Raw genomic sequence first — 26,857 nt, 5'->3', positions numbered from 1 at the left:
ATACATGACATACTATGAAGAGAATCTATCCGGCCCGGTCAGAATTACTCAAACAAATGGGTAGGGCGACGTGGATTAATACTAAAATAAAAAATATGCGTTAGCTATATAACCAGCATTGCTGTGATAAGGCAAATAATTTAATCTGCAGCTTTTGCAACTTTTGTATATAGACTCAATTTTTGTTGTTGTTAACTTTGCGCAGTAATCATCAAGGAATACGGGAAAAGTGATATATACAATTATTGTCCCAATATTATTTCTAGGTATAATGCGGGAAGGTTTGATTTTATGTTTGCTGTTGCAGTTTCTGTTTTACTGTTGCTGTATAATGAATTTATTCTATTCCACTGATAATGGGAATTTGATCTGTAACACAATTTCGTTCATATGTCTGGTGATCTTTTCTTAGCATAGGTCAATTTAGTTACATCAATAAGTCAATTATGCATCCGTGGTTAATTGAAAACACGTAATAAAAATATTTCATAAAAATCGTTATGGGAATTTATGATAGCATTCATTTATGAGAAACAATAGCTGTACATTTTCCAATGACTGTTGTAAACTTGATTTAGTATTTTTTAAGCAGCAGAAATGGAAATTAAGACAAATATACGCTTACACTAAATGCCATATCAAGTAGGATAGTGACTAACATTCTTTTCTTCAGTTTCTGTCAATGCGTTCATACATTTGACCAGAACACGATATAGAACGTATTCTACCTGCAAAGTCATACGCTATTCAGAAAGTGCCGTCAGGATGAGGTAAAATAGTTTTCATAGATTGCAAATTTAAAAATTCGAAATTCTCAAGTTTCTCGTATGGGACCTAATCTTTCAAGATTATTTTACGGCATTTTTAAGAGCAGTTTCGATAATCCAAGGCTGTCGTCCCATATGGAATTTTTACTGCGAAACTTTTCGTTTATATATCTTGTGAGTTCCTGTATACTAAGGATATATATTTTGATAAGACACCAGTTACCTACTAACGACCAGTTGGTTGAGAGAGAGAGAGAGAGAGAGAGAGAGAGAGAGAGGACGAGAGAGAGAGAGAGAGAGAGAGAGAGAGAGAGAGAGAGAGAGAGAGGACAAATAATGAAAATAAGCGGTGAAAGTAAACATGAACTTTCTAAAAAGAATATGAAGTAGTTCTTCAGCAAATTAAATGTTGAGATATATTAATGAGCAAATAGATCTCAGAATTAAATGTACAAATGAAGAGATGCCGAGTGGAGAGAATACAATCCTGGGTCAGTGGAATGATTACATTGATTATTTGAGTAATATGCAGGACAGGAGAGAGGCACAGCTGGAGAACATGCATATGAAAGGGTTTGGTATGAGTTTGAGAATTCGTGTAGAATTGACTGTTAAGACGTATGGATGATATTAAGGAGGTTGAAGGATGGAAAGCTTCCAGGTTTTGACTGAATTACGAGTTAGATGTTTTAAAGCAGTGATGAAGTTCTATTTGAGTGGATGAACAGGGTATGTAAGGTAAGTCTGTCTGAGGGAAAGAGTCTGAAGTAATAATATTACAAGAATAATTGGTCCTTTTGTATAGGGAAAAATTATAATTCCATAGCATTACATAGAAGTAGACCAGGGAAGGTTACCGGTATCATATTGACTACGAAATTAAAATAATATGCTTAAAACCCTACACCTCTACAATTCATACATTATTATAAATTATTTTGACCCTCAAAGTGTCGAATCTTTACTTAAACCAGAAGAATTTATACGGAAGGAAAAGTGGCTTTAGGAAAGGAAGGGTTTATTTGGATCAAATGTTTTTATGAAAATGTATATGGGAAGTATAAAAGCTACTTATGACATACATGTTTATTGTACTATCATCCTATTGTCAATTTCTACCACTATGTATCAATCCTCTTGAAGATGGCTTAGAAAACTGAAGGCGAAACTGGTCAGGATTTTTATCTATGTATACACTTTTCCCTGTGCTGCTTTTGCTTGTATGTTCATGTACACACACACACACAATTATATGTATATAATATATATATATATATATATATTATATATATATATATATATATATATATGGGATGGGGAGCAGTCCACGATGATGTAAAATCCTTCTGTAATTTAACATATATATTTCTTGTACAGGAGCTTATAGCCTTCGACCATCAGCTGTGAACAAGACCACAGCTGATGGTCGAAAGTTATAAGCTCCTGTACAAGAAATATATATGTTAAACTACAGAAGGATTTTACATCATTGTGGATTGTATCCCCATTTACTTAGACGTACGACATAGTACCTAGCTTCTTCATATATATATATATATATATACCTATATATATAATTATATATATATATATATATATATAATATATATATATATATATATAATATATATATTATATATATATATATATATATATATAATATATGTATGTATATGTATATGTATGTATATGTATGTATGTATGTATGTATGTATGTATGTATGTATGTATGTATGTATGTATGTATTCATGCATGCATCCCACAAAGTTCAACTTTCTTTTTAGCAATTGAAAAACCCCTTTGAATGACAACAATGATATAGAGCATATGAATTTTTGTATTCACTTTTATGTGAATATCCGCAGAAAAAAAAAACACGGGAAAAAATAAGGCAAAAACAAAGGCAAAGAGAAAAAAACATTCTACACGGCGGGAGCTCTCACTTCCGTTTGACTGGGGAGTTTTACTACTACATTCGGCCACGAGAGTCCGTGGAATAAAACAGGCGGAGTTTTCATGTATTGTTTTTGGCACGATTTGTTTTGATTTGGCCTGACGTTGGAAAACATGAAACTGGAAAGGGAAAATTAAGGAAAAAGCTCCGAAAGGAGCGGATGGTGACAAAATGTTCGTTTTTGAAACTGTGTGCGGATGTGGGAATGGGAGGTGAACGAAAGGGGCTTTAAGAGGAAACGTGAAATCCTGGAAACGGATGAAAGTGAGAAACAAAAGGGTCTGGAAGTGGCAACGTTGGTTAGTGAAAAGGCATAATCTGGAATCGCTCTTTAAAATGAGTAAATAACATCGATGAAACAATCTTGGAATCGTTCTTTGAGATTTCAGTGAGAGACAATATTAGTGGCGTGAGAGAGAGAGAGAGAAGTCAGTTTAGTTAATTGTCATGATTTGATGAACCCTTAGGAATAATATCGAATTATCTTTCGTATCATCATAGACCAGAATCGCTGGAAAATTCCAGATCCGCATCCTTAAAAAGCTTCCCCCTTAATTACTAATCAATAAACTTTCTTGGCATTGGACCTACCATTCATAATGGTATCAACGAGGGCCAAGTAGAAAGTCGCCCAAATAGGTATACTTAATTATGTTTTCATCTATAACATCTTAATTATTTTTCTTTCTACCCTCTTCCATTTCTTTGCAATGAATGGAATCACTGGCAGCCTTCTATTATCTATTTTTATATTTTACGTTGATATTTTTGCTTAGATTTAATTTCTTAGGGATGCTTAACATGTTTACAGATGAATTTTCCCAGTATTTTACTGAGTTTTCTTTGTTTTTCTCCTTTGAAGAGCTCATTTTGTACAGCCTCTCAACAAGTTGACTGAATATTCCAAATCTGTCATCATTCATCTAATTCCTGTTACTTCTCCCATAATTAATCATTAGCTGACAATTTTGAAAACTACAGAAATAAAAAAAATAAATATAAATAAATAAATAAATATAGATAAATAAATAAAAACAAATAAATAAAAATAAATAAATAAATATAAATAAATAAAAAAATAAAAATAAAATGAATACAGCACTTGCTTGCTAACATTTCTTTTTTTTGCAAAACTATTTACCCTAAAGTCCAAAGTAATCTGGTTACGCAACAGTTTACATTGTCTGTAACCAGTTATTCTGAGTCATTTCGTACTTTGATGGATTGTACGTACAATTGCAGCTACGTGTGAATTGGGGGCTTAACTACAGATAGAAAATTCATTGGCATAACACATCATTGTCATTCACTCACAGAGTTCAGTGCTTCTCTAAGCCTATACATAAAACATTGTCCAAAACGGACAGTTTGAACTTTTGGCTTCGTGATTTCCTCTCTTTTATTCAGCAGACCCTATATACTTTAAATATGGTTAATGTTTGTAAGACTGACCTCACATCAAGCGACGTATGGTGGCTTTATGACACAAATACCAGATATTATAATAGAATACGTAAGACTATTGTACAGAATCTTTTCGAATTCAGACACAAAATAAAAACCGCTTCGTAGATCAGTTGCTGGGCCGTCATAGGTTACCTGGTGCGAATCTTTACTGCCTAATATATTTCTAACCCTAAGTCGTCACCAAACGGCGAAATCGAACGAAGGGCTGAACAGTCGACTTACCTTGAATCGGCATTCAATTTGACGCTAACGGTGCATATTTCGCAGAGTACATGTCCCTTGGATAATAGCCCATTCTTCCTGGGAGTTATCGCTCACTTTGCAATAAAGTAAATTATCTTTTAGAAGTCCGTCAATCTTTCATGTTTATTTCATCTCCGTCTGTGAATTACTGCTCTGCCCATTCCATTGCAGAAAGGTTAAATATAGAAGCTGCGCAATAAAGCGTATTATCTTTGAGAAATTGTTCAAGCTTTGGTTATATGATTATTTCATTTCTGTCTGTGAATGATTGTGCTACGTCTCATTCAAGGAAGATCAGATATAGAAAGAAGCAACACTAGTTTGTGTGATATGTCAGTTTTTATTCTTCTTTAATCATCCGTGTTAAAAAAATGAATTCAGTTGTGAGAATCATACAACAGAGCTCCGAATTTTATGTCGAGCCAACAGATATACCTTTGGAAACGGCAGAAAGTAGAGTAACAATTTCTCGTAGATTTTTGCGATACATGGAAAAATATAAAAGCCTACAGATTTAGGATTACAGTAGTTGATTGGAATAATGTTTTCTGATATTTCATGAATATTCGAATAGGTTTTCTTGCATCGTAACAAGGCACGGTTTACGCTACTCCACTAATAATCACCAACGTGACGTTACCGCAATTTAAAACAAAATAGAATTCAGTGCCATATGAACAAAGTAGCCTAGAGGGGTGCCCAACTTTATAACCATCCTGATACTTGACTGCGAGGTTTGCTTTTTCCCCATCCCTTGTTTGTTATATATTGGTAGCTTCTGAGGCTGGTGAGTTATTATTTTGAGAATCTCACGCATTTGAATTTTGCAGTGTCTGGCACACCCACCATATCTAAAAAGAACACATATATATATATGTATTAAATATATATATATATACATATGTATATATATATATACATACACACATAATAAATGACAGTTAAATTCGAGATATATATAAACTTAACCCTCGTGGTCATAGTTTAAAATACACACACACACACACACACACACACACACACACACACACATATATATATATATATATATATATATATATATATATATATATATATATATATGTGTGTGTTTTAACTCTATGACCACGATAGGTTAATTCTATTTCTCGAATTCAACTTTCGTTAAATATATATATATATATATATATATAATATATATATATATATATATATATATATGTATATGTGTGTGTGTGTGTGTGTGTGTGTGTATATATATATGCATGATATACATATACATATGTATGTATATATATACACTTTCATCTTTAAATTTTGTGTATCATCTTCCGGACGTCGCTCCCAAATGGCCTTTTCTTGTCGAAAAGGCCTCCTCCCTCGAAGGCATCCAAACACCCTTTAGACAACTTTTAATGTCCTTCGATTCTTTCCCAGATCTGTCACCGGTAGAAGGCCCGGGGGGGGAAGCCCTCGGGCCGTTTAGGACTGGGATAGAGATAGATGGACCGGGGGACCGGGGTTGGGGGTTGGGTAGGGGGTAAGAGAAGGCGGTGGTTGAATGAATAGGAAGGGAAGCAGGCAGGGTTTGGTTTAGTGGGGTTGTCGGCCCTCACCAACAAACCACCGACTGATACAAATCAGATCAGAGCATTCAATTTGGGAGTCAGATTAAATTATCTCGGTTTGTGGATTCGGCTTCCCAGAAACTGCAGACGCGATGCCACATCTTTGCTGACGCGACGGGGCGAGGAGCGAGCGCCCTTTCGCCGGGGCGAAAGTAAGGGGGACACAGGCCTAAAAACAGGGAGACAATAGGAGCATCAAACTGAAAAGGAGGCGAATAACCCTTGGCCCTCTGTCGTGGAGGAAATGGGATTGGCGACAGGAGGCAAGTGGGTACGAAACGCAACGGACATTACGTTACGCTGAATGTTAAACCGAAGGGAAATAATAAAGGAGAGATGTCTCACTTTAGTCCTGGGGTTTCCACAAGGTTCATTGGTCCTTCTCTGCTGCACCACCTCTAGAGCGGGTAGCTCTTCCTGGAAGATTTTTCTCTTCTTCTTCTTCCTCTTCTTCTTCTTCTTCTTCTTCTTGAAGCAGTCTACCAATGTTCAGAAATGATGACTTTGACTTCCAGTCATTAAGAGCGTTTTTGCTGAGATGTGAATTCTTTCTCACACTGAATTATTCTCCAAATGATTTTGAGAGTTTAATAGCTAAAGAAAACAAATATTTAATGTTCGTAGATAAAATCACGAGTTTGTCAAACTCTTCATAATATGTTTTACTGTTTTCTCGTTACTGAAGAATTGCAATTAAACATACATTAACATTTCTTTTAAAAACACTTCAGAACCCTTAGATGTATGATATGATAACCTTGAAGTCGGCCTATTCTCCATTAACATTAGAAATACGCATAGACTGAAAAAGTTAATGAACACTGTTTTGAATGACCTGCTTTCATTTAGAATACATTAAAAAAAAATTATTTGTTTTGAAGTTCATGTTAGTAGGTCGATGCACTAGATCTGTGAGTTTTAGATATCTTGAAGGTATTTTTGAGGTAGATGGAAATATAGAATAACAGATCTAAAATAACGTAGGGACTTATGGTACCATGGTAAGATTATACAACTGATACGTAAAACACACACATTATTTATGTGTGTGTTTGTGTGTGCTTTGGTTTGCCATTATTGCAACCTGAGATATTTCCCAAAGATGAGCAAGAAAGACCAGAAATAATCAGTTCTAAAATTTAATGCTAAAAAAATCGCTAGTAGCAAGAGAAATAAAGTTGTTAACTTCACCAACAGCTGCAAATGCATGATATCCATTGCAACAGCTATGGTCAGAAATTATGTCGTCTACAAGGGCGACATCTTAACTTGTCGTTTTGCCACAACAGCCTCGACCAAGCACGGAGCTGTCAGCGGCAGTCTCCTCGGCATACACGATGTTGGCGATAACTTTCATCAGAGGAGATGCCGACTGTTCCTCTTGCCAAATACAAAACCGCAAGATGACCTTACGTTCAGGCACAGGGACATCAAATCCTCTGGAGGAGACGTATGTTAAAATGTCGTTTATAACTGAGAATTTGCTCCGGTGATATCGCACTAGTCAAGTGGAATTCCAGAATTCGTGAATCCAAGGTTTGAAAGACTGAAATGGAACGTGCATTGAACTGTGATTTTTATAGTTATAGGTGTAGAGAATTTAGTGCTGGTATAATGAATTTATAAGCAGATAATATAATAACTTTATCGAATTTGCATTTAGGAAAAAGTAGCAATGAGAATTCAGCATACTTGTTCTCAATTTTTTTTATACATGAAAATTAAAATATTTAACAAAATGCGACCTTTTTTGCCTATTGTAAACTGTCCGGTCAAACCTTCTATATACCTGCTCAATAAGAGTAATTCTCATCAGCTATTATATTAATAAGGATAGCAAAAGGTCAAGCTAGTTCAAGGTAGCTTTGGATGTATGCCTTGAGCAACCTTGGGCGTATAATTTGTCACTCAAATAAAACCAGGAGAAATAATATACGAAAACAACAAGACAATAGTAGTCACAATGATCAGTACTCTGAAATGCGAAATTCCACAAGGACAATCACTTTCGTAAATTGATGCTTTTGTCCTGCAGAAAACCCGAATATAATGGCAATAAAAAGTCATTTGAAACAAAAGGACATAAAGGAATTTTATTTTATTTCGCATCGTTGCTTTGAATAAATCACCTAGTGCCAAATATATTGTCAGTTTTTGTACACGCAAGTAAGAAAAGCAAATTAATGGAAGTTAAAATAGAAAGAAAAAAAAATAATTTACTCGACCATCATTTTGAGAGAGAGAGAGAGAGAGAGAGAGAGAGAGAGAGAGAGAGAGAGAGAGAGAATGTGCTTACATCTTAGATTTTGCCCCAAGTCGCTTTCTACATTGAAAATGAATATTTCTTGCGATCTTTTGAAGTCTTTAAATGCAAGTCTTTTAAATTCGCTTTGCATCATTATCCGACTGAATAATATTTATTCGGAATTTAGATGGGCATTGATAATAATAACGCTAAATGATTTGGTATAGAAATAGAGTCCATTTTGCAATAGAAAGGCATCATGCTAAACAAATGCAAACGAAATCCATTTGGATAATGATTATGAAACCCAATTCAATGGATCCGTTATTTGAGCGGGCACGGATGTAAAGTATATATTCATTTCGACATATATAAATATGAAAGCATATTCTGATGACCATTTCAGATAAAGGCCCCAGTCTCTCTATGGCAACCTCGCACGTCCATATAAACTAAGCGGGTATGAAACGGCAGCATAAAAAAAGAGAGAGAGAGGGAGAGAGAGGAAAAAAAGAATATTATTGGAACTCAAAGGCAACAATGTACCAATTACTAGAGCAATGGGACGCAACTGGTCTTGTCGTAACCAATCTTGCTGCCCCGCGAAATGACACAACCCCAGAGTGACCAAAAACAAGCTACCTGTCACCATCACTTCTCCTCTGCAAGCAACCGCTCGGATTAGCCTAGACGTCTAAATGAATGCCCGTGCAGTGAGTGAACGAACGCAAACCTTGTGGTCACGCGATTTAAATAAGGATGCTGTTTATCCTGCGCGAAAGTTGTTCGTTAATTTGAGGTAATTGCTGGAGATTTTATTTGAGGACTTTGTTTACATAATATTTGATAAAGGTTTTTAAAGTTTAAACGTAAAGGTGTTATGCTGATAAAACAATTCTGCTCACACAGATTTTATATAATATTATATATAATTGTTTTATATATAATATATATATATATATATATATATATATATATATATATATATATATATATATCATCTGTGTAAGCTGCTTTTTTTATTAGCATAACCTTTTTGTTTAAAATTTATATATATATATATATATATATATATATCATATATATTAATATATATATTATATATTATATATATATATATATATACATATGTATGTATACTATACATATAATAATTATTCATATATATGGTTAATAATATATATATAGATCTATATATATATATATATATATATATATATATATATATATTTATATATATATATATATATACATTTATATAAATATAGCATATATATATATATATATATTATTATATATATATATATATTGATACTTATTATTCATGCATTTATGAAAAACAATTAACAAAAATCTGTCGATTATATAGCGAGAATGCATGCAGGTGCCCAAAAAACCAACATCAGCCAGGTGAAGCCATGCATTTTGGTGTTATCCAGATGCAAAGGGCAAAATGGTTGAATAAAATAATGTTCCAAATTATTCGACGTATTAAAAGTAATCATTATTAATACCACTCTTGTTCCAAACTCAGAAATGAGTGAAAATATGAAATGTTATCCTTATAAAGCCAAAAAAAAAAAATACTAATTAAATGCATAGAGCAAATTTACATGAAGCAGAGAGAATAAAGTCAGAAGTCATCGCAGCGTCAATAACAGGTATTCTGCGAAGTTTCTGGAAGTTCCAGCAATCTCTGGAAGTGCCCCAAACCTGAATGTTTTTCGTCTGGATAATGTTATTATCTCCATGACAAACTTTCTTAATAAGAATAAAAAAAAAAAAGTGGGAAGCAGATTGCGTTCTGCAGTGGTAAAACGTGATTTAGCCTCTGAGACGTGCATCTTTCATTCAGCTCTTGTATTGTAAGTTGGGCTGGTATTCGATTTTAACTTTTTTTTTACCTAGATTCCTTGATATACCATTTTAGTTGTATTTTTATACCCCCTAAGGAGTGCACAGCCTCCCATACGAACAGCCACCCACCCACCCACATACACACAGAAACACATATTCATTGTGTGTATATATATATATATATATATAGTATATATATATATATATATATATATATATAGATATATTTATATAATGTCACGACCATATTAATGTGTTTGAAAATTAATTGAGGTGAGCTAATATACATGTATGTATGTATGTATGTATGTATGTATGTATGTATGTATGTATGTATGTATGTATGCATGTATGTATGGGCTCACATTCTCAACTGATTTTCAAACACATTGATGTGGTCATGAGAATTCCCATACAACCCTATCCTATACTAAAGGTTGACAAAAATAGAAAAGGGAGTGAAAATCCTTAGAGTTGTAAATCCTGTCTGGTCTTCCCAGAGACTGAATCTTAGTGAGCATCGAAGGGCATTCGACTTACCAAGGACGATCATGGAGGCATTGGCTGTCTCCGTTCTGAAGGAAGGGTGCTCCGCTATCACCTCGCATTTGTACTCTCCCGATGCAGCTGAGGTCATGCCGCTGATGGTCAAGGTCACTTGAGTGTCTGACCTCGATACTTCCTGAGGGAATAATAGAAAGTTACATTTTTAATGGTCGTTTGGTAAATGTTTTAGTTTATGTATTGTTGTGTAATCATTTTCTATGGATTAAATAAATGAATGATGAAAAAGAAATTTAAATTGAATTCGTTAGGCTAAACTCGTTCCAGAGAAGGGGGTGTTTTAATTCAGGAATTGGACGAATATGTATGACAAAATATTCTTACCAATATTAGACGTTAAGAGAACATTTGTGTGTGCATATACATTAGTTATAAACTAGAATAGAATTATTTCGTAGTTACCACAAGGAATATTGGGGCCACATCCTTTTCGCTATTGGCATTTTGTTTTGTTATTGAAATCGGAGTATACTTTTGTGCATCGAAAATATCTATAAACTGTTTCGGAATCTTTTCGTATCACTGTACCATGAAATGTAAGTGAATATTCAAAATAGTCTCTTTATCGATTGCTTACTGTTTCGTTAGATTTTTCATTTTCTAAATTTCCTAAGATATATATATATATATATATATATATATATATATATAATATATATATATATATATATATATATATATATATATATATATATATATATATATATATATATATATATATATATATATATATGTGTGTGTGTGTGTGTGTGTTCTATTTATTTAATATATATAATCTAAAAACTGTAATAAAAAAAACCGCAGCTCTCTCCAGTCCTCGTCGTCCCAAAAGAATTAAAATAGAATATTCCTTTTTTCGCTGTATGCCATCGTTTAAAACATAAAAGTTAGCTCAGTTAAAACAACAGGTGACCGACGTTTAATTATTGTGGGAATTCCTAACTTGAACAATTCAAATGCCATCGCAGCTGAAAAATATAGAGCAAAACCATGAATGCAATTTAGCAGTTAAAAAGGTATCACATCTCGGTCAAGTTTTCCCAATTTCTTTTTATTTCATTTTATTTCTTGTACTTTTTTTTTTTTTTTTTTTTTTTAGCTCGTCAAGGTTTTTAGGCGCACTCGGGAAAGAACAACTATTGCATTAACTGTTTAACTAGCAAAATGACCACTCTTATATGAAATATTACCAGAGGCCTTTCAGTTTTTTTATCAAGACACATACGTGTAATATATCATAGCAACCGAGTAAATTTTCAGCGGACTGTTACAATTTAGGAGCTCTGAAATATAGTATTCACTCTGCCACGGGAAAAGATAAATACACGGTCAATATTTCAGTGTCGGCGAGAGAAAAATGATGCATATGTCTCAGTTTATGGAATAAATAAAGAAAAATGGACGATGTACTATGTATGTATATTTACAAGTACATAATATATATATATATATCTATATATATAATATATATATGATATATATATATATATATATATATATATATATATATATATATATATATATATAGTGTATGTGTGTGTTTGCATATACTTATATATATATATGTGTGTGTGTGTGTGTGTACCTATCAATATTGTTCATTTTTTGTCATTGTCATTGTGAAAGTAACTGAACACATATTGAGCGAAAAGTAATTTCTATTCCTTACATCTATTCCTAATATCGGCGTTACAGTGGTCTTGATCTGGTGCATGATGCACTGAAAGTAATTTTGGTATTGTTGTATTAGTGTTGCTTATATGTATAAGTTCCAAAAACCTACAAAATTATCGATTGTAGGTGTGCGTGCAATAATTCATCCAAGATTCAGAGTTATAGTTCATTCTAACCATAATCAAATTGTATGGCGAAACAAAAATATTTCGTGTTATTTATTTTATTTTCTATTGGTTTCAGCTTTTTATTATTCTTACACTTCGAAATATATTACATTTCTGGTCTTCAAATGGTGTAATGAAATTTTATGTCAAATGTTTCCACAAATGAAAAGTTTACTGACATCGGTTAGGTAGTTTATCTTAATACCTGTGCAATACTCGTTCTTTCATTCTGTTTCTCTCATCGATTTCATGCAAATTGTTGCAGCCCCGAACACCCAACACCTCTTGCCAAATTAAAGAATAAAATTACTGAATTATCTGCTTCAGGAATGGTAGTTTGCGACCAACATTTTGAACAATTGCACTGCATCTCCATTTTCAATGATTTAAAATAGAATAGTGATAAGAAGGGTTGAAATGAATGCACTTACACACACACACACACACACACACACACACATATATATATATATATATATATATATATATATATATATATATATATATATATATATATAGGGAGAGCGAGAGAGAGAATTAAATGTGTAAGAGCTTATGGTAATGTCCGTCGATGTGAGATGAGCAATTAAAAGGATAGTAAACGAAAATGTACCCAGAGATGGCAGGATCAGATGTGAGATACCTTGAGTGGTCGTGCTGGGTATGTAAGGTATATCAGGTATATCTGGGTATTAGGAAGGATCGGGCTTCAAAATAATAAAAAAAAGGGGGAATGAATGGGCGAGAGGAACTCTTTCCCCAGCATAAGGGCAATTTGATGGAATACATCGTTGAATTTATATGGCTTAAGATTATTTGTTATATATGTGTTGAATAGTGCTTGAACGCAAGAGGAGGTTACAGAAACACACCTACAATTCACTCATAATATTACTTGGGATCAGCTAATTCTCAGTTGATAAAGTATGTCGGAAAGTGGTAAAACTCACATACGGATCATCACTGATCGCAAAGATCCTACGAAAAAAAAATCATCGCTGAATACCATCAGATTGTATATAGAACGTCCGTCAAAAAAAAAAAAAGCAAAGATTTTCACTAGATATTTTTGGCAAACAGATTTTTCTTTGTGACCCCTGTCAAAGGGTCACATATTAAATAGCATTCCCCCTGGCATAGAAAAATAACGAATTTATTAATCAACATATTGAAATGAGTTTACGTGTTGGACAGGGAACTGCTCGTCCGCCACAGCTCTGCGGTGACGTCTGCATTATCATAGAAATTAAGGTGCCAGGTTTGAAATACTCCACCGAAAATCACGAATGGAGAGGTCGGAAATGCTACTGATGATTGAAGGGACGGCAAAAGAAGAAGAAGAAGAAGAAGAAAAAAATTGGTCCGAGGTTTGATCGGTTACTTGTAACGGAAGGTCTCATCTACTATTCAAAAATCTCTCATTAATATACAAATGAATCTAATTAAATTCTACCTTTGACAGAGAGAGAGAGAGAGAGAGAGAGAGAGAGAGAGAGAGAGAGAGAGAGAGAGAGAAGGAAGCAGTTCAAAAAATATAAATCAATAAATAAATTAAAATCTTAATACCTGGATACAGCTATGGCTGCCGATCGTAGGTGTAAAAGTTACGAGAAAAAGACCCGCGAACATGTCTGCCTAATTTTTCTCCGGCAAATTGCTGTAAAAAAAATTACTTCTACTGGAACTTGGTCTCGTTATTTGCAGCAGAAGGGTGATAAGTAAGGTCTAAACAGTCACTGCTAGTGTATTCCGCTATTAAATGAACTAGCAAACATATGTATACAGAAATTATGTATGAAAATTCGTAAAGTAACTAAGTCTACGGCCAGAACCAGCTCAGTTTCAGGGAATCCCTTCTCGCCCACACCCGCTTCGGAGGGGGGGGGGGGGGGGGGGTTAGGATGAAACCCCATTATTAACCATCTTAGGATTCCCCACTATAACCCTGCCAAGTTTCATGCCCACCAGACCAGCCGTTTGGCCGTGATTGAATGACAGATGGGCAGACCGACAATACGCCCATTATAGTAAGATTTACTTAAAGTTTCATCTGTCGACATTCATTAACGAAGATAGGTAATCTTTCAGGCACAAATTCACACACACACACACACACACATACACACATGTATATATAGTATATATATATATATATATATATATATATATATATATATATATATATATATATATATATATATATTTGCGTAGAAGAGTAGAATGCCGAAAATTTGTTTTAATGAAAAGAAATTCTTATTTACAACTCAGCAGTCACCGTATTCTTTTCAAAATACCCACCGGAACTTAATGGAAAATTCGTTAGACGCGCTAGATTGCAGTATGTCACTACAATTGAATATGCATTATCTTTGAGAGATCCTGTGTGTGTGTGTGTGTGTGTGTGGGGAAAATGCTGATTTGCTGATTAAGGGGAAATGGAGGGAATCCACGAGCTAGCAGTGACAGGCTGCGGCCGAATGACCGACAGGAGCGTAGAATATTCTGACAAGTTGACAAATGAGAAAAGGGGGGGGGGGGGGCCGGGGGGGGAGGGGGGTCACAGTTTTGCCATGATATCTAAAGCGCTGCTCAGCAGAAGAAAAATAGCCTTGGTTCCGCCTAAAATATGGACACCCAAATTTGGGCTTTGTCTGCGTTTTCTTAGCAGGTGAAGGAATATAAATATACTCTCTGGTTGGCGTGCAATTTTTTTTTCTTATTCCTTTATGTAACAGTACAAACAATACGAAGCTTGGCCATTTCTGTTCTATTTTTCGAGTTCGATTCAACTGGTAAACAAATGCAGTACCTCTGTCCGGTTGTACCTTGGTAAAAGGCAAATATAAAGAAAAAAGAAAGGGAAAAGGGAAAGGAGACTGCCATTTCATAAGAGAAAGAAACTTTTTTTTTCCAGCAAAAATATTTCTTTCGTCGTTTCTGTATAACAAATCTAAGCAAGATCCACAATGCCAATTTGATATATAGCTTGTTTACTTGGCTTAACGTAGGTAATACTTTTATTGGTAAATTTTTTATAAATAGCATTCAACTCGGGCCTCTACATGCACTTTTATAATTGACTTTTTCCGATGTATGAAACCTGTGAACTATCGTGTAGTTAAAACAAAAGGGCTTAAGAAACTCGTTATTGTATTTTTTTTACCATGTATGACGTAAATTTTGAAACACCTTTTATGGATTGAAATGTGGATGTCAGGTACGAATGAAAGCAAAAAAAAAAAAAAAAAGAATGAAGGATTTCAGATAGATTGCCTGTGTTGTAAATGTTCCGTAAGATGTAGTGAAAGAATGACAAAGAGTGATGTGCAGAAGTGGTTAGCGAGTAGGGGAAGGGATAGATGGCAGTATTCCGATGTTCCAATTTGCAACATGGAAAATGGAGTACTATAAGTTGGTTACGAGGATGTAAAATAATAATGAAAATAATAATAATAATAATAATAATAATAATAATAATGATAATAATAATTCAAGAAGAAGGTATCACTCATTGATGTCGCAATACCATGGGACACCAGAGTTGAAGAGAAAGAGAGGGAAAAAATGGATAAATATCAAGATCTGAAAATAGAAATAAGAAGGATATGGGATATGCCAGTGGAAATTGTACCCATAATTATAGGAACACTAGGCACGATCTCAAGATCCCTGAAAAGGAATCTATAAAAACTAGAGGCTGAAGTAGCTCCAGGACTCATGCAGAAGAGTGTGATCCTAGAAACGGCGCACATAGTAAGAAATGTGATGGACTCCTAAGGAGGCAGGATGCAATCCGGAAGCCCACACTATAAATACCACCCAGTCGAATTGGAAGACTGTGATAGACCAAAAAATAATAATAATAATAAAAATAAAGCGCATGTATTATCTACTTATTTAATCAGTATAAGTGGCACATAGCACGCGGCCTGGAAGCGCATCAAAAGTGCAAAGTACATTTAAAAATGTAATTGGATTTACTGAGACGACCCAGTGAAAGGTAACGGTGGAGATCTTCATCGTATGCAAATGGACCGAGTGGCCTCCTGCAGCCTCGGAATTACACCGACTCTTATGAGCTATGATGTCAGGTTGAATCCTGAGCGAGGGGTCGTAGCTGTCTCCTATAAACAAGGAATTCAGCGGCATAATTGCAACGGGGGGTAAATTACCCAATTACGCTTGCAAAGGCAATGCTCCTGGTAGGCGGCACATTATGCAAGGGAGCGGGTTAAGACCCTTGTAAGATTTGCTATTAATAAAAGTTGGTAATGAGGTTTTGGGAAATCTGTTAAAGTTGTCGTATTTTGATAAAAAAAAAAAAAAATTCTGAGGAGTTGGCGATTTTTTATTTTTGCGAGGTCGTGGAAGTAGGAGGATCAATAAATAATCTTTAGTGATGAATTCGGTGGAAAAAATAGCAATTCACATTTTTGGACCTTGTCATATTTACCTTCAGCCTAAGTCTCTTTTCTAAATTTATATATTTTTTTGTATATGAGTTTTAGATGTCATTTGCTACAATTTTATCACAAAGCAGCGTAATTGATTTCGTGAACGTTATTCACTAAGCACTTTGCGATTAATTCGTGTATATGTATGTATAAATACTATATGTATATATATATATATATATATATATATATATATATATATATATATATATATATATATATAGTGTACCATAAACATGGGAATTACATGTTTACCAATTCCATACCTTCCCCAAAAGCCACTGGAGACCCACCCATTTCACGTAAATTAACACACAAGATCCTCCGAAGTGCGGGGCGGATCCCCTTATCAAATCATACTCACATTAGCCTGGAATTTCATGCTTCGCTTGATGTCTACCGGTTGCTGCAGCTCGGTAGGGACGTACCGATAGAACTCCGTGTCGTTGTGATACCACTTGAGGGAGTAGAGGCCCGTCGCCCTCAGGTCGTACATGCAGCTCAGATTGACGCGCCCCCCGGCTACGGCAAACAAGGGCACCTCCACTCCCTGCAGAAGGTCGCCCTCCACGCCTGAGTATTGGGAAGAAAAATGGGAGGATGTAGTGAAGAAGGATAGGAGTCCTTCTTATCAGGTGTAAGGGTTGAAACGACAAAGAAGTTAGGATAAAGTCTCCATACTGTTTTTCGTAGAAATAGAAAAAAAATAATAAAATAAAAAAATAATAATCACTTGAATAAAAAATAAATTTAGATTATGCAATAATGACTGACATAAGTATTCATCAATACCACTTTATGATGAGAATCCCTTGAAAATCGGAAGCTAAATTCTGAAATGCTCATGTTACTTTGAGACACTATATCAACAACAGGAATGAATTCATAAAGAGTAAATGATGATGCATTGATATGTTCTGTAATGTAGAACCAGAAGCTTTTATCCATTGATCCGCATAGACCAGTAAACATTTATCGTGTGCTTACTTACCAACTGCCCCAGGAACCCACTAGATGCAAAATCATTCGGATCAATACCTTTATACCCCAAAGAAAGGGGACGCTTTCCGAAGTAGATTAATGCGGCCCCAAACAAGGACGTCATTAGCATTAACGTTATGTATAGCACTAACCACATAATTACCAAGTCAATAACGTAGTATATTAGGGTTAATTACAGACGCCATTTCTCTGATGGCAGAATATGCGAGGAGTTGATAATTCACACACGCAGTTTCCAGATATCTTTAGCTTGGCCTCAATGGAGATATGTGATGTCACAGAAGTGTTCATTATTTTCACATAAATTGCAATGCATATCTTTATTTAGTTTCTGTGTTTAGCTACAATTGTGTACAGATATTAAATTACACCTAATTGCTGTCCTCCAGCCTGCGAACATTATATTTCGCTATATCTTCCTGTTTCAGTATGCAGAATGAATGTACTGGTACTTTGGTCGGAACTGCAAGGCAGGATGCAAAGTCCCCTGGGCTAGGCCTTCCCGTCTTACTTTCATCTTATATTGATGTCATTTTTTGACTTTATGCATCAGTGATCCTTACGAATTGCCTTGAGCTTACGGTTGTCTCGTATGTTATTGAAAGTACAGATTGTGTAATGATTTTTCTGTTCATTGCTGAACATAACTTATTATAACATTTACTCACAATGTATTTTTTTCGACGGAATTTCTCAGTATTTTAAGAGGACTAAATTACAGCAAATTTAGAAAATGAAAATAACAATTCATGCAAAATGCGGTAATCTAGAATAGCAGGTCTGCGGTTAGCGTTTATAGTTGCGATATTGTCTTGAATTGGCAATAATTCTTTTTATTAGTCATCCGTAAGAAAAGAAGGGCTTTTAAATTAAGTAAATCCATTTCGTCTTTTGACAGAAATATCATGGCAAAAAAATAGTCAGTAATAATGATGATAATGTATTTTTTTCCGTATCAGAGCTGATGCTGATGCTAATAATAATTTATTTAGTATAAAAATAATCATGATAATCTGTGTAGATTTTTCCTTCCTTATCATCAGATTGACTAGCTGTGTCTTCAGCATTATTACTATCATAATGTTAAAAATACTTTAGTCTATAAAACATTTTCAAGAGTTTATTGAAATGAACGCGTTGACACAAACGGATACTCATGAATTCGAGAAATAAATTCCCTTTTTAAACTGCGTTTGGATCTGTATATAAAAATAGGAGTTCATTAAACGCTCTCTAACACCAAAAGAATATATTCGAAATATATGTTAGATATATTTGATTTGCTTTTGATCACTAAAATACCGCCATGCAAATATTGTCGCCACCCATTAATCGAAACATTAAAAAAAAAGAGAATATTCTTTTTAGACATAAATTCACGCAGTAATTAAAAATTCATGAAAGTAAATGGCTGCGGTTTTACCAACGGCGGGATTCTTTGAACCTAATTTCAATATGAAAAGGTTTTCGCCGAAGCTATTAAATGTTTTTTCGGCGCTGAAACTGTTTTCCTAACGGGATGACTGTGCGTGAAAGACAACGTCATCTTTAAAAAGTGTCCACGCACTTGTAGACACAGACAAATCCTCCTCGTGTTATTCCATCTACGGTCACAATGTCTCTGATAAATCATGGTCTGCTCCATGGCCGACCTCATACCAGAAGCTGCCGGATATATATCACCAGAACGACTAACTAATTCAATGTCACATTTCTACTCCGGCGAGAAGATGGAGAGGGAGCCCTGATTGCCCATGACAGATGGCCGATTTATAGCGCCTGTATCGGATTGCTAGTGGTCGGACTGGTATACCTGAAGCGCTACGAGTATTGCCTGATGGCCTTCGCAGTTCCTGCTTGCTCCAGCTGCTAGGGGTTGTTCGACGCGTGACGTAATAGCCGTTTCGAAAGGGGGATCGTAAAAGGGAGTACGAGGGTAATACGGAACTTTTTTCTCTTCTTTTTGAAATGGTAAGTAAGGGCTGATCTCCTCGTTGTGTCCACTACATCGTCAAAGTTCATCCAGCTTGTTTTAATTCTTCGTATCAGCAGTTACAAAGGGAGTGTTTTGGTTGGGTTCTAAATGCTTTTAAATTCCTGTGTTATATATATATGTATATATATGTATGTATATATATTAGTTTGCATGTATTTATGCATGTATTCACGCATACATGCATGTACAGCCATGCTAATTTTTGCATAAGTATTCCCTGAAAACCTGCAATTCCAGTTTCAGAATGGAAGGGAAAACTTTATTCCAGGAATCGTACACTGATAAGGAGAAACAGTGGTCGTTTACTAAACCCGCTAAGCCATTATTCAACCGAGGGGTTCGTGCGCGATTCAGCAGTTAAGTATGAATGTGGAAGGCACCCATTGCAATATCGTACTCTGGAGCTACCCACTATTCGTGACAGCTGCATATATATATAATATATATATATATATATATATATATATATATATATATATATATATATATATATATATATATAATAAAAGAAGCCCATAAAAACACCAAAATATAGAGAGAAAAGTACTATATTTTAGAGACTGCTGTCTCTCTCTTTAGGTATATGAATGACAAAAGTTTACAGAAAAGGTGGTATTTATACCAAGAGATCCATCCACAGGTAAGCCAATTTAGGTCACCCCTGCTGATAATCTTCCTTTATTCTTCTTAAGCGTTGGTTGAATGAAAACCTTGTCGATCACATGAAACCCATGCTCCTTTTGAGATGTTCGTTACCTGCTTCTCTTTTATTAAGGACGATTCCATCATTTGACTCTTGTACCGGCAGTTGCTGCTATAAATTATACGTGACAAATTCCAGTTTATTCTATGGTTATGTTCATTTATATGGTTGAAAATAGTTGAGTTCTGTTGCCCATACCTAACTGACCGTTTGTGTTGTATTAATCTCTGGGGAAGTGATTTTCCTGTAAATCCGATGTAAGATTGGTCACAGTCCTGGCATGGGATTTCATCAACCCCTGTTTCCTTGGGGAATGTCTTTTGTTGGACGTTAATCAGAGATTTGGCTAAGGTGTTTGGGTAAGTAAATGCAAAAGGGTTAGATTTTCCGAGGGTCTGAGTCACTGTCTTAATTCTGTCCAGGTGAGGAATTTTTATTTTATTGTTGGGTGTCTCTTAGGTCTTGTTTTGAGGGGGTCGGTAGAAAATTACGTTTGCTTTGTGAATTGCTTTCTCAATTATATGGTCAGGATACTTTAAAGACCAAAGTTGCTTACGAATTAGTTCAAATTCTTCTTCCAGGAAATCTGGGGAACAAATTCGTAAGGCTCTTAAGAACAGATTGCTGGCTACACCTATCTTGATAGCAATGTCGTGATATCTAAAGTAACTCAGACCCTCGCAAAATCTAAGGAACTCTTTTGATGTCAGAATATTTGTTTCCAGGTCTTTCCAACTTTTTCTATAGAAGTTATCTTTCTATAGAGGTTATCGGAGTCGGGAGCATGATTAATATTGAAGACATTTCTTGGACTTCTTCAAAACGTTGATTGAAAATGTCTATAGACCTTTTTGGTTGTTCTCTGACGCGTGATCTTTGGAGTCTTGGGTATCGATTCCTTTGACATTGTTTTTCATTGTATTTTTTGCTTCTTATGTGGTTTGTAATTTAAGTATATGAATTAAAGGTACCATCTTAGATTTCAATTTAGGAATAATCTTTCCCATCCTTGAACACACACACTCTCTCTCTCTCTCTCTCTCTCTCTCTCTCTCTCTCTCTCTCTCTCTCTCTCTCCGCTTCTTAACTGTTTAGTAATTCAAGGATATGAAATAAAAGCCTTTGTATTTTATTATATTTCATTTAAGGAATCATCTTTATCATCCTTGGCTTCTCTCTCTCTCTGTCTCTCTCTCTCTTTTTCTTTATCACCTGACTTGCTTCACCTCCTATTCTATCCCTCCTATCCTTCCTTATCCCATCTCTGTGTAGAGGGCAAACCCCCACCCCCGCGCCCACCTATCTCTCTCTCTCTCTCTCTCTCTCTCTCTCTCTCTCTCTCTCTCTTGACTTGCTTCACCTCCTATTCTATCCCTCATCCTTCCCTATCCCATCTTCGTGTGGAGGGCATTCCAACACCCCCCGCCCCACCCCGCCTCCCGTCCCCTGCACCCCCCTGCGACCCGAATTTCTCCTTCATTAGAGCAAGAAGAAGAAACGAAAACCGCCACCCCTGACTCTCCACAAAAACTGGTAATGAGGATCGGCAGGTGGCAGATGTCGCCAGCCCCCAAACTTTTTGATTTACTCCAGTACTTGGGGAGTCGTCGTCGTTCCAAACTGCGGCGGCTCTGGGGGCACAGAGCGTACGGGGCTTCACACGCCTTTGGGAGCTTCGCCAAGGGTTTACTCTTTTTTTTTTTTTTTTTCATTATTGTTATTATTATTTTTTTTTTTGAGAGAGAGAGACAAAACCTCTTTCGTCTATCCTGTTATACCAAAATATTATTATTATATTGAGCTTTGCCACGATTATTTATTTTTCGAGAGAACAGCCTTTCTGGTCTCTCTTGTTATACCAAAGTATAATAATAATAATAATAAATTATTATTTTTTATTTTTTATTTTTTTTTTTTTGCTCTATCACAGTCCTCCAATTCGACTGGGTGGTATTTATAGTGTGGGGTTCCGGGTTGCATCCTGCCTCCTTAGGTAGTCCATCACTCTTCTTACTAGTCCGTTTGCCGTTTCTAGGATCACACTCTTCTGCATGAGTCCTGGAGCTACTTCAGCCTCTAGTTTTTCTAGGTTCCTTTTCAGGGATCTTGGATCGTGCCTAGTGCTCCTATGATTATGGGTACAATTTCCACTGGCATATCCCATATCCTTCTTATTTCTATTTTCAGATCTTGATACTTATCCAATTTTTCCCTCTCTTTCTCTTCAACTCTGGTGTCCCATGGTATTGCGACATCAATGAGTGATACTTTCTTTCTTCATAATAATAAATTATTATTATTATTATTATTATTATTATTATTATTATTATTATTATTTTTATTATTATTATTATTATTCAGGAGTTGATCCCTATTCATTTGAAATATGCCCACAGGGACCAATGACTGGAAATTCAAGTCTCCAAACAGTATGGTTTCCATTTGAAGGATATTACAAAAATGATAAGAAATACAAAATTATGGAAGAAGAGCGTTTAAAATTACCCAGTAATATTATTTCATCACCTCTCTTTCTTTTTCAGACAAATATTAGGGTAATAGTAAACATTTTAGTTCACAGTTAATTTATTCGGTCATAAATTGGGCCTTACGCATTTACCACAAGGTTCAGGTACATTAGAACCTAAATAGGATAGTTAGTATGGGAATAATAGACATTACAGATCAAATAGATGATAACTAAAGATAAAAAAAATATTGAATCATAAGATTCTTCTCTATATCTGTTTTAGATGTTGACTGAATAAGGTGATAAATGAAAACAGGACGAGATTCACATGGTCGCCAACGAATTTGCTGTTACTTAAAACATAAATGCAGCAAAAGTCTCGAAAGAAACGTAGTTTAAAAAAAAAATATTTTTCAAAACATTCATGACTACAGTTAATTTCTCTCAGATGGGTATAGAATTCGTTTTCATTTTCATCATTACCAGAAATTTAAGATGTGACCCATTCACTGCCACCAGTCGTTTTGAAAACACACTCGCTCAGTCTTGTCTGCTGGATTTGTTTGTTTGTTTGTTTGTTTGTATGGTGCTTTTACGTTGCATGGAACCATTGGTTATTCAGCAACGGGACCAACGGCTTTACGTGACTTCCGAACCACGTCGAGAGTGAACTTCTATCACCAGAAATACACATCTCTCACTCCTCAATGGAATGGCCGAGAATCGAATCCGCGACCACCGAGGTGGGACGCTAATACCATACCAACCACGCCGTTGAGGCGCTCTGCTGGATTTGAAACACAGATCGCGTATACCCGACAATCCATCATTATCACAGAGAGATTTCCGAGGAATTGATGCCGAGGAGCACTTTCCTCTCTCCTATCGTCGAATAAAGTGGGCAAAACGTGACTGAACTCATCCAGGATAAGCCTGATCTGAAGGAACTTGAGACCCAATCAGTCCTTATCGTACCAAGTAGATGAACGTTTCCCCAAGAGGTTGAATGCCAAGGGAAAGACGCTCGTTTGCCTTTTGGGGAAGCTGTTATTTGTTTGGATTTCTTCGTTCATTTTTTTGTATTCAACAGCCGCGAGGAATCTTTTGTGATAGTTGAATCTTCCAGTGTACTTAAGTTGCGTATCGTTTTCCCATTACATTTGACAAAACGTATTGTAGTAAAGAATAGAATAAAATATTTCCAGACATTTTCATGGATTGTAAAATATACGGATAAATAAATAATAAATAAATTCGTTTGTATATTTATTCCTCTATTTTACCATCCATGAAGCGGTTTGGAAACTTTCTGTATTATTCATGTATGTATGATAAGATTTTGTAAATTTTGCAATGGGAAAGCGATATATAAATTAAGGACTTTGGAAATTATATATCTAATTATCACACAGTGTTTTCTCTCTGTCTATTGATATAGACCATCTTGACGTGGGCAACCAAACGATCTTTGTCAGCTAGTGGTGGTAATAGAAGAGAGAATGGTAACGGCTTGCCTCTACTCCTCGGGACGTTATGTACCACTGCAAGGTTCGGACCAAATTGTCTTGTTTCTAGACACTTATATAGGGCCCAGTGGTAAGAGAGGCAGACCCTTGGCTGTAAGGCGGCAAGAATAGTAGTGGAAAATACTGTGCCAAATTTTTCTCTTTCAGAATCATGGAAGTGGTTTATTATTGTATATATCTCAGGCATTAGCTAGAAGGACAATTGGGGAATGAGGGCATTGCGAAAAACTCTGATATACGCTAGTTTGTTTTACCTCTGGAGGCTGTAGAATAACAAGCACCAAGGTAACCATTTACTCTTATGGTATTTACAATGATCTCAGCGCACCACAGACTCTTTTATGAGTACAGAGCTCAAGTTGTTTTGAGGCTACTTTTGAAATCTCTGTGTAATTTGAAATGCAGCCAAGCCTTGGTCAGTTAAAGAGTTCAGTTCCATATTTTGAAGACAGAGATAAGAATAATAGTGATAAATCGTTCATTATTTACATTATTTCCATTTTGTATGTTTTATGAATTTATTTATTTACATTTTGTGTTTTAGGAATTTATTTATGTAGCCGTAATGAAACCCCAATTTGCTTTCAGTAGTAAAGTAAAAAAAAAAAGGACTTGCACATAAATGTATATTTACATAAGGCAGTAATTTTAATTGCATATTATAGAAAAAAAATAACTTGACTCCATTCTATGGCAATATTTTTTTATGCGTGCGATTTTAATCTGACAGTTCAAACGGCGGTAGGTACTTACATTCAGCTTTTACTCGAGCACAGTGGCTGCCCCAGATGGTAATTATTCATTACTTTAAGTGCCTTGTGCATAATAGAAAACTAATTAGATGGGCAATATGTTGGCCGGTACCGCCCTAGCCCGGTCAGGAAGGCCCCCACCCCCCACCGCCCCCGCGCCTTCCACCTCTCAGGGCAGATATACGGACGACCATTACCATAATCAAACTGCATTTTTCATTAGTTCGAAGCTAATGGTGTTGGTGTTTTGATAGAAAATCATTTCGAAATCGTCAAACAAGAATTTCATTAATGTGCCTAATTAGATTTATTGAATGTAAATTCCCATTATGTTGTGCAGGCATTTTTGGCTCCTCATAAAACATCCGGCGGAGGCCAAAATGCTTCACGATTTGCATGTTATTTATTTAAAGCGGTCCATGCCTTCACCTAAGCCAAAAAATTTTTGGTTCATTTTTTCAGTTTGGTTGTGACAAAAAACATTTCTCAAGGTTGGTTTGTTTGGGTGCCAAAAAAAAAAAAAGAAGAAGAAGAAGAAGAAAAAAAAATATATATATATATATATATATATATATATAATATATATATATATATATATATATATATATATATAAATGTATTTCAGAGGTTGGTTGTGTAAAAAAAAAGAAAAAAAATATTCAAAGGTGGTTGTGTCAAAAATATATTTTATATTTTCAAAGGTTGGTTGTGAAAAAAAAATTTATTTCAAAGGTTGGTTATGACAAAAATAATAGTTTCAAAGGCAGTTTGTGACAAAAAAATATATATTTCAGATGTTGGTTGTGTCAAAAAAGAATATTTCAAAGGTTGGTTGTGCCAAAATAAAATTCAAGGTTGTTGTGACAAAAAAATAATATTTCAAAGGTTGGTTGTGACAAAAAATAATATTACAAAGGTTGGTTGTGCAAAAAAAAAAAAAAAAAAAAAAAAATTTCAAACGTTGGGTGTGACAAAAAATATTTCAAAGGTTGGTTGTGGTAAAAAAAAATATTCCCAAGGTTGGTTGTGACAAAAATATATTTCAAAGGTTGGTTGTGGCAAAAAAAAAAAAATATTGCAAAGGTTAGTGGCGACAGAAAATATATATAAGCTTATTTGTGGGGAAAATACACGAACTATCCTTACCGGTGATTCAACAAGCTTTATTATTATTAATTATTATTATTATTATTATTATTATTATTATATTATTATTATTATTATTGATGTACAACTAGAGAAAGTGAATGAAATTCATTTCATAAAAAATTCTAGTAACGTAATTCACCTGACATGCTGCCACAGGATTTTACTGAGACAAAAAAATATCATGTGCTCTTGAACGGCAAGAAGAAAATGCGTAATCGTTCGCGGATATTCTCGAAATAAACTAATAATGAAAGCTGTC

General features: G+C 35.0%; 1 protein-coding gene across 3 annotated transcripts in view; it reads right to left on the bottom strand.

The window, feature by feature from the left end:
• The window catches only part of LOC135207562 (uncharacterized), a 136,869-nt gene that overhangs the window by 19,815 nt on the left and 90,197 nt on the right, over nucleotides 1-26,857 (bottom strand). For all 3 annotated transcript variants that reach the window (XM_064239393.1, XM_064239392.1, XM_064239394.1), the window contains 2 exons: nucleotides 17,365-17,573; nucleotides 10,682-10,823 (listed from right to left, as the gene is read on the bottom strand). In XM_064239393.1, the coding sequence (XP_064095463.1) occupies nucleotides 10,682-10,823; nucleotides 17,365-17,573 (351 nt within the window). The remainder of the gene's footprint in view (nucleotides 1-10,681; nucleotides 10,824-17,364; nucleotides 17,574-26,857) is intronic.

Source organism: Macrobrachium nipponense, chromosome 32 (genome assembly GCF_015104395.2).
Source record: "Macrobrachium nipponense isolate FS-2020 chromosome 32, ASM1510439v2, whole genome shotgun sequence".
Lineage (NCBI taxonomy): Eukaryota > Metazoa > Arthropoda > Malacostraca > Decapoda > Palaemonidae > Macrobrachium > Macrobrachium nipponense.
Note: the sequence above shows the minus strand (reverse complement) of the source record. Positions and strands in the feature narration are given on the sequence as shown.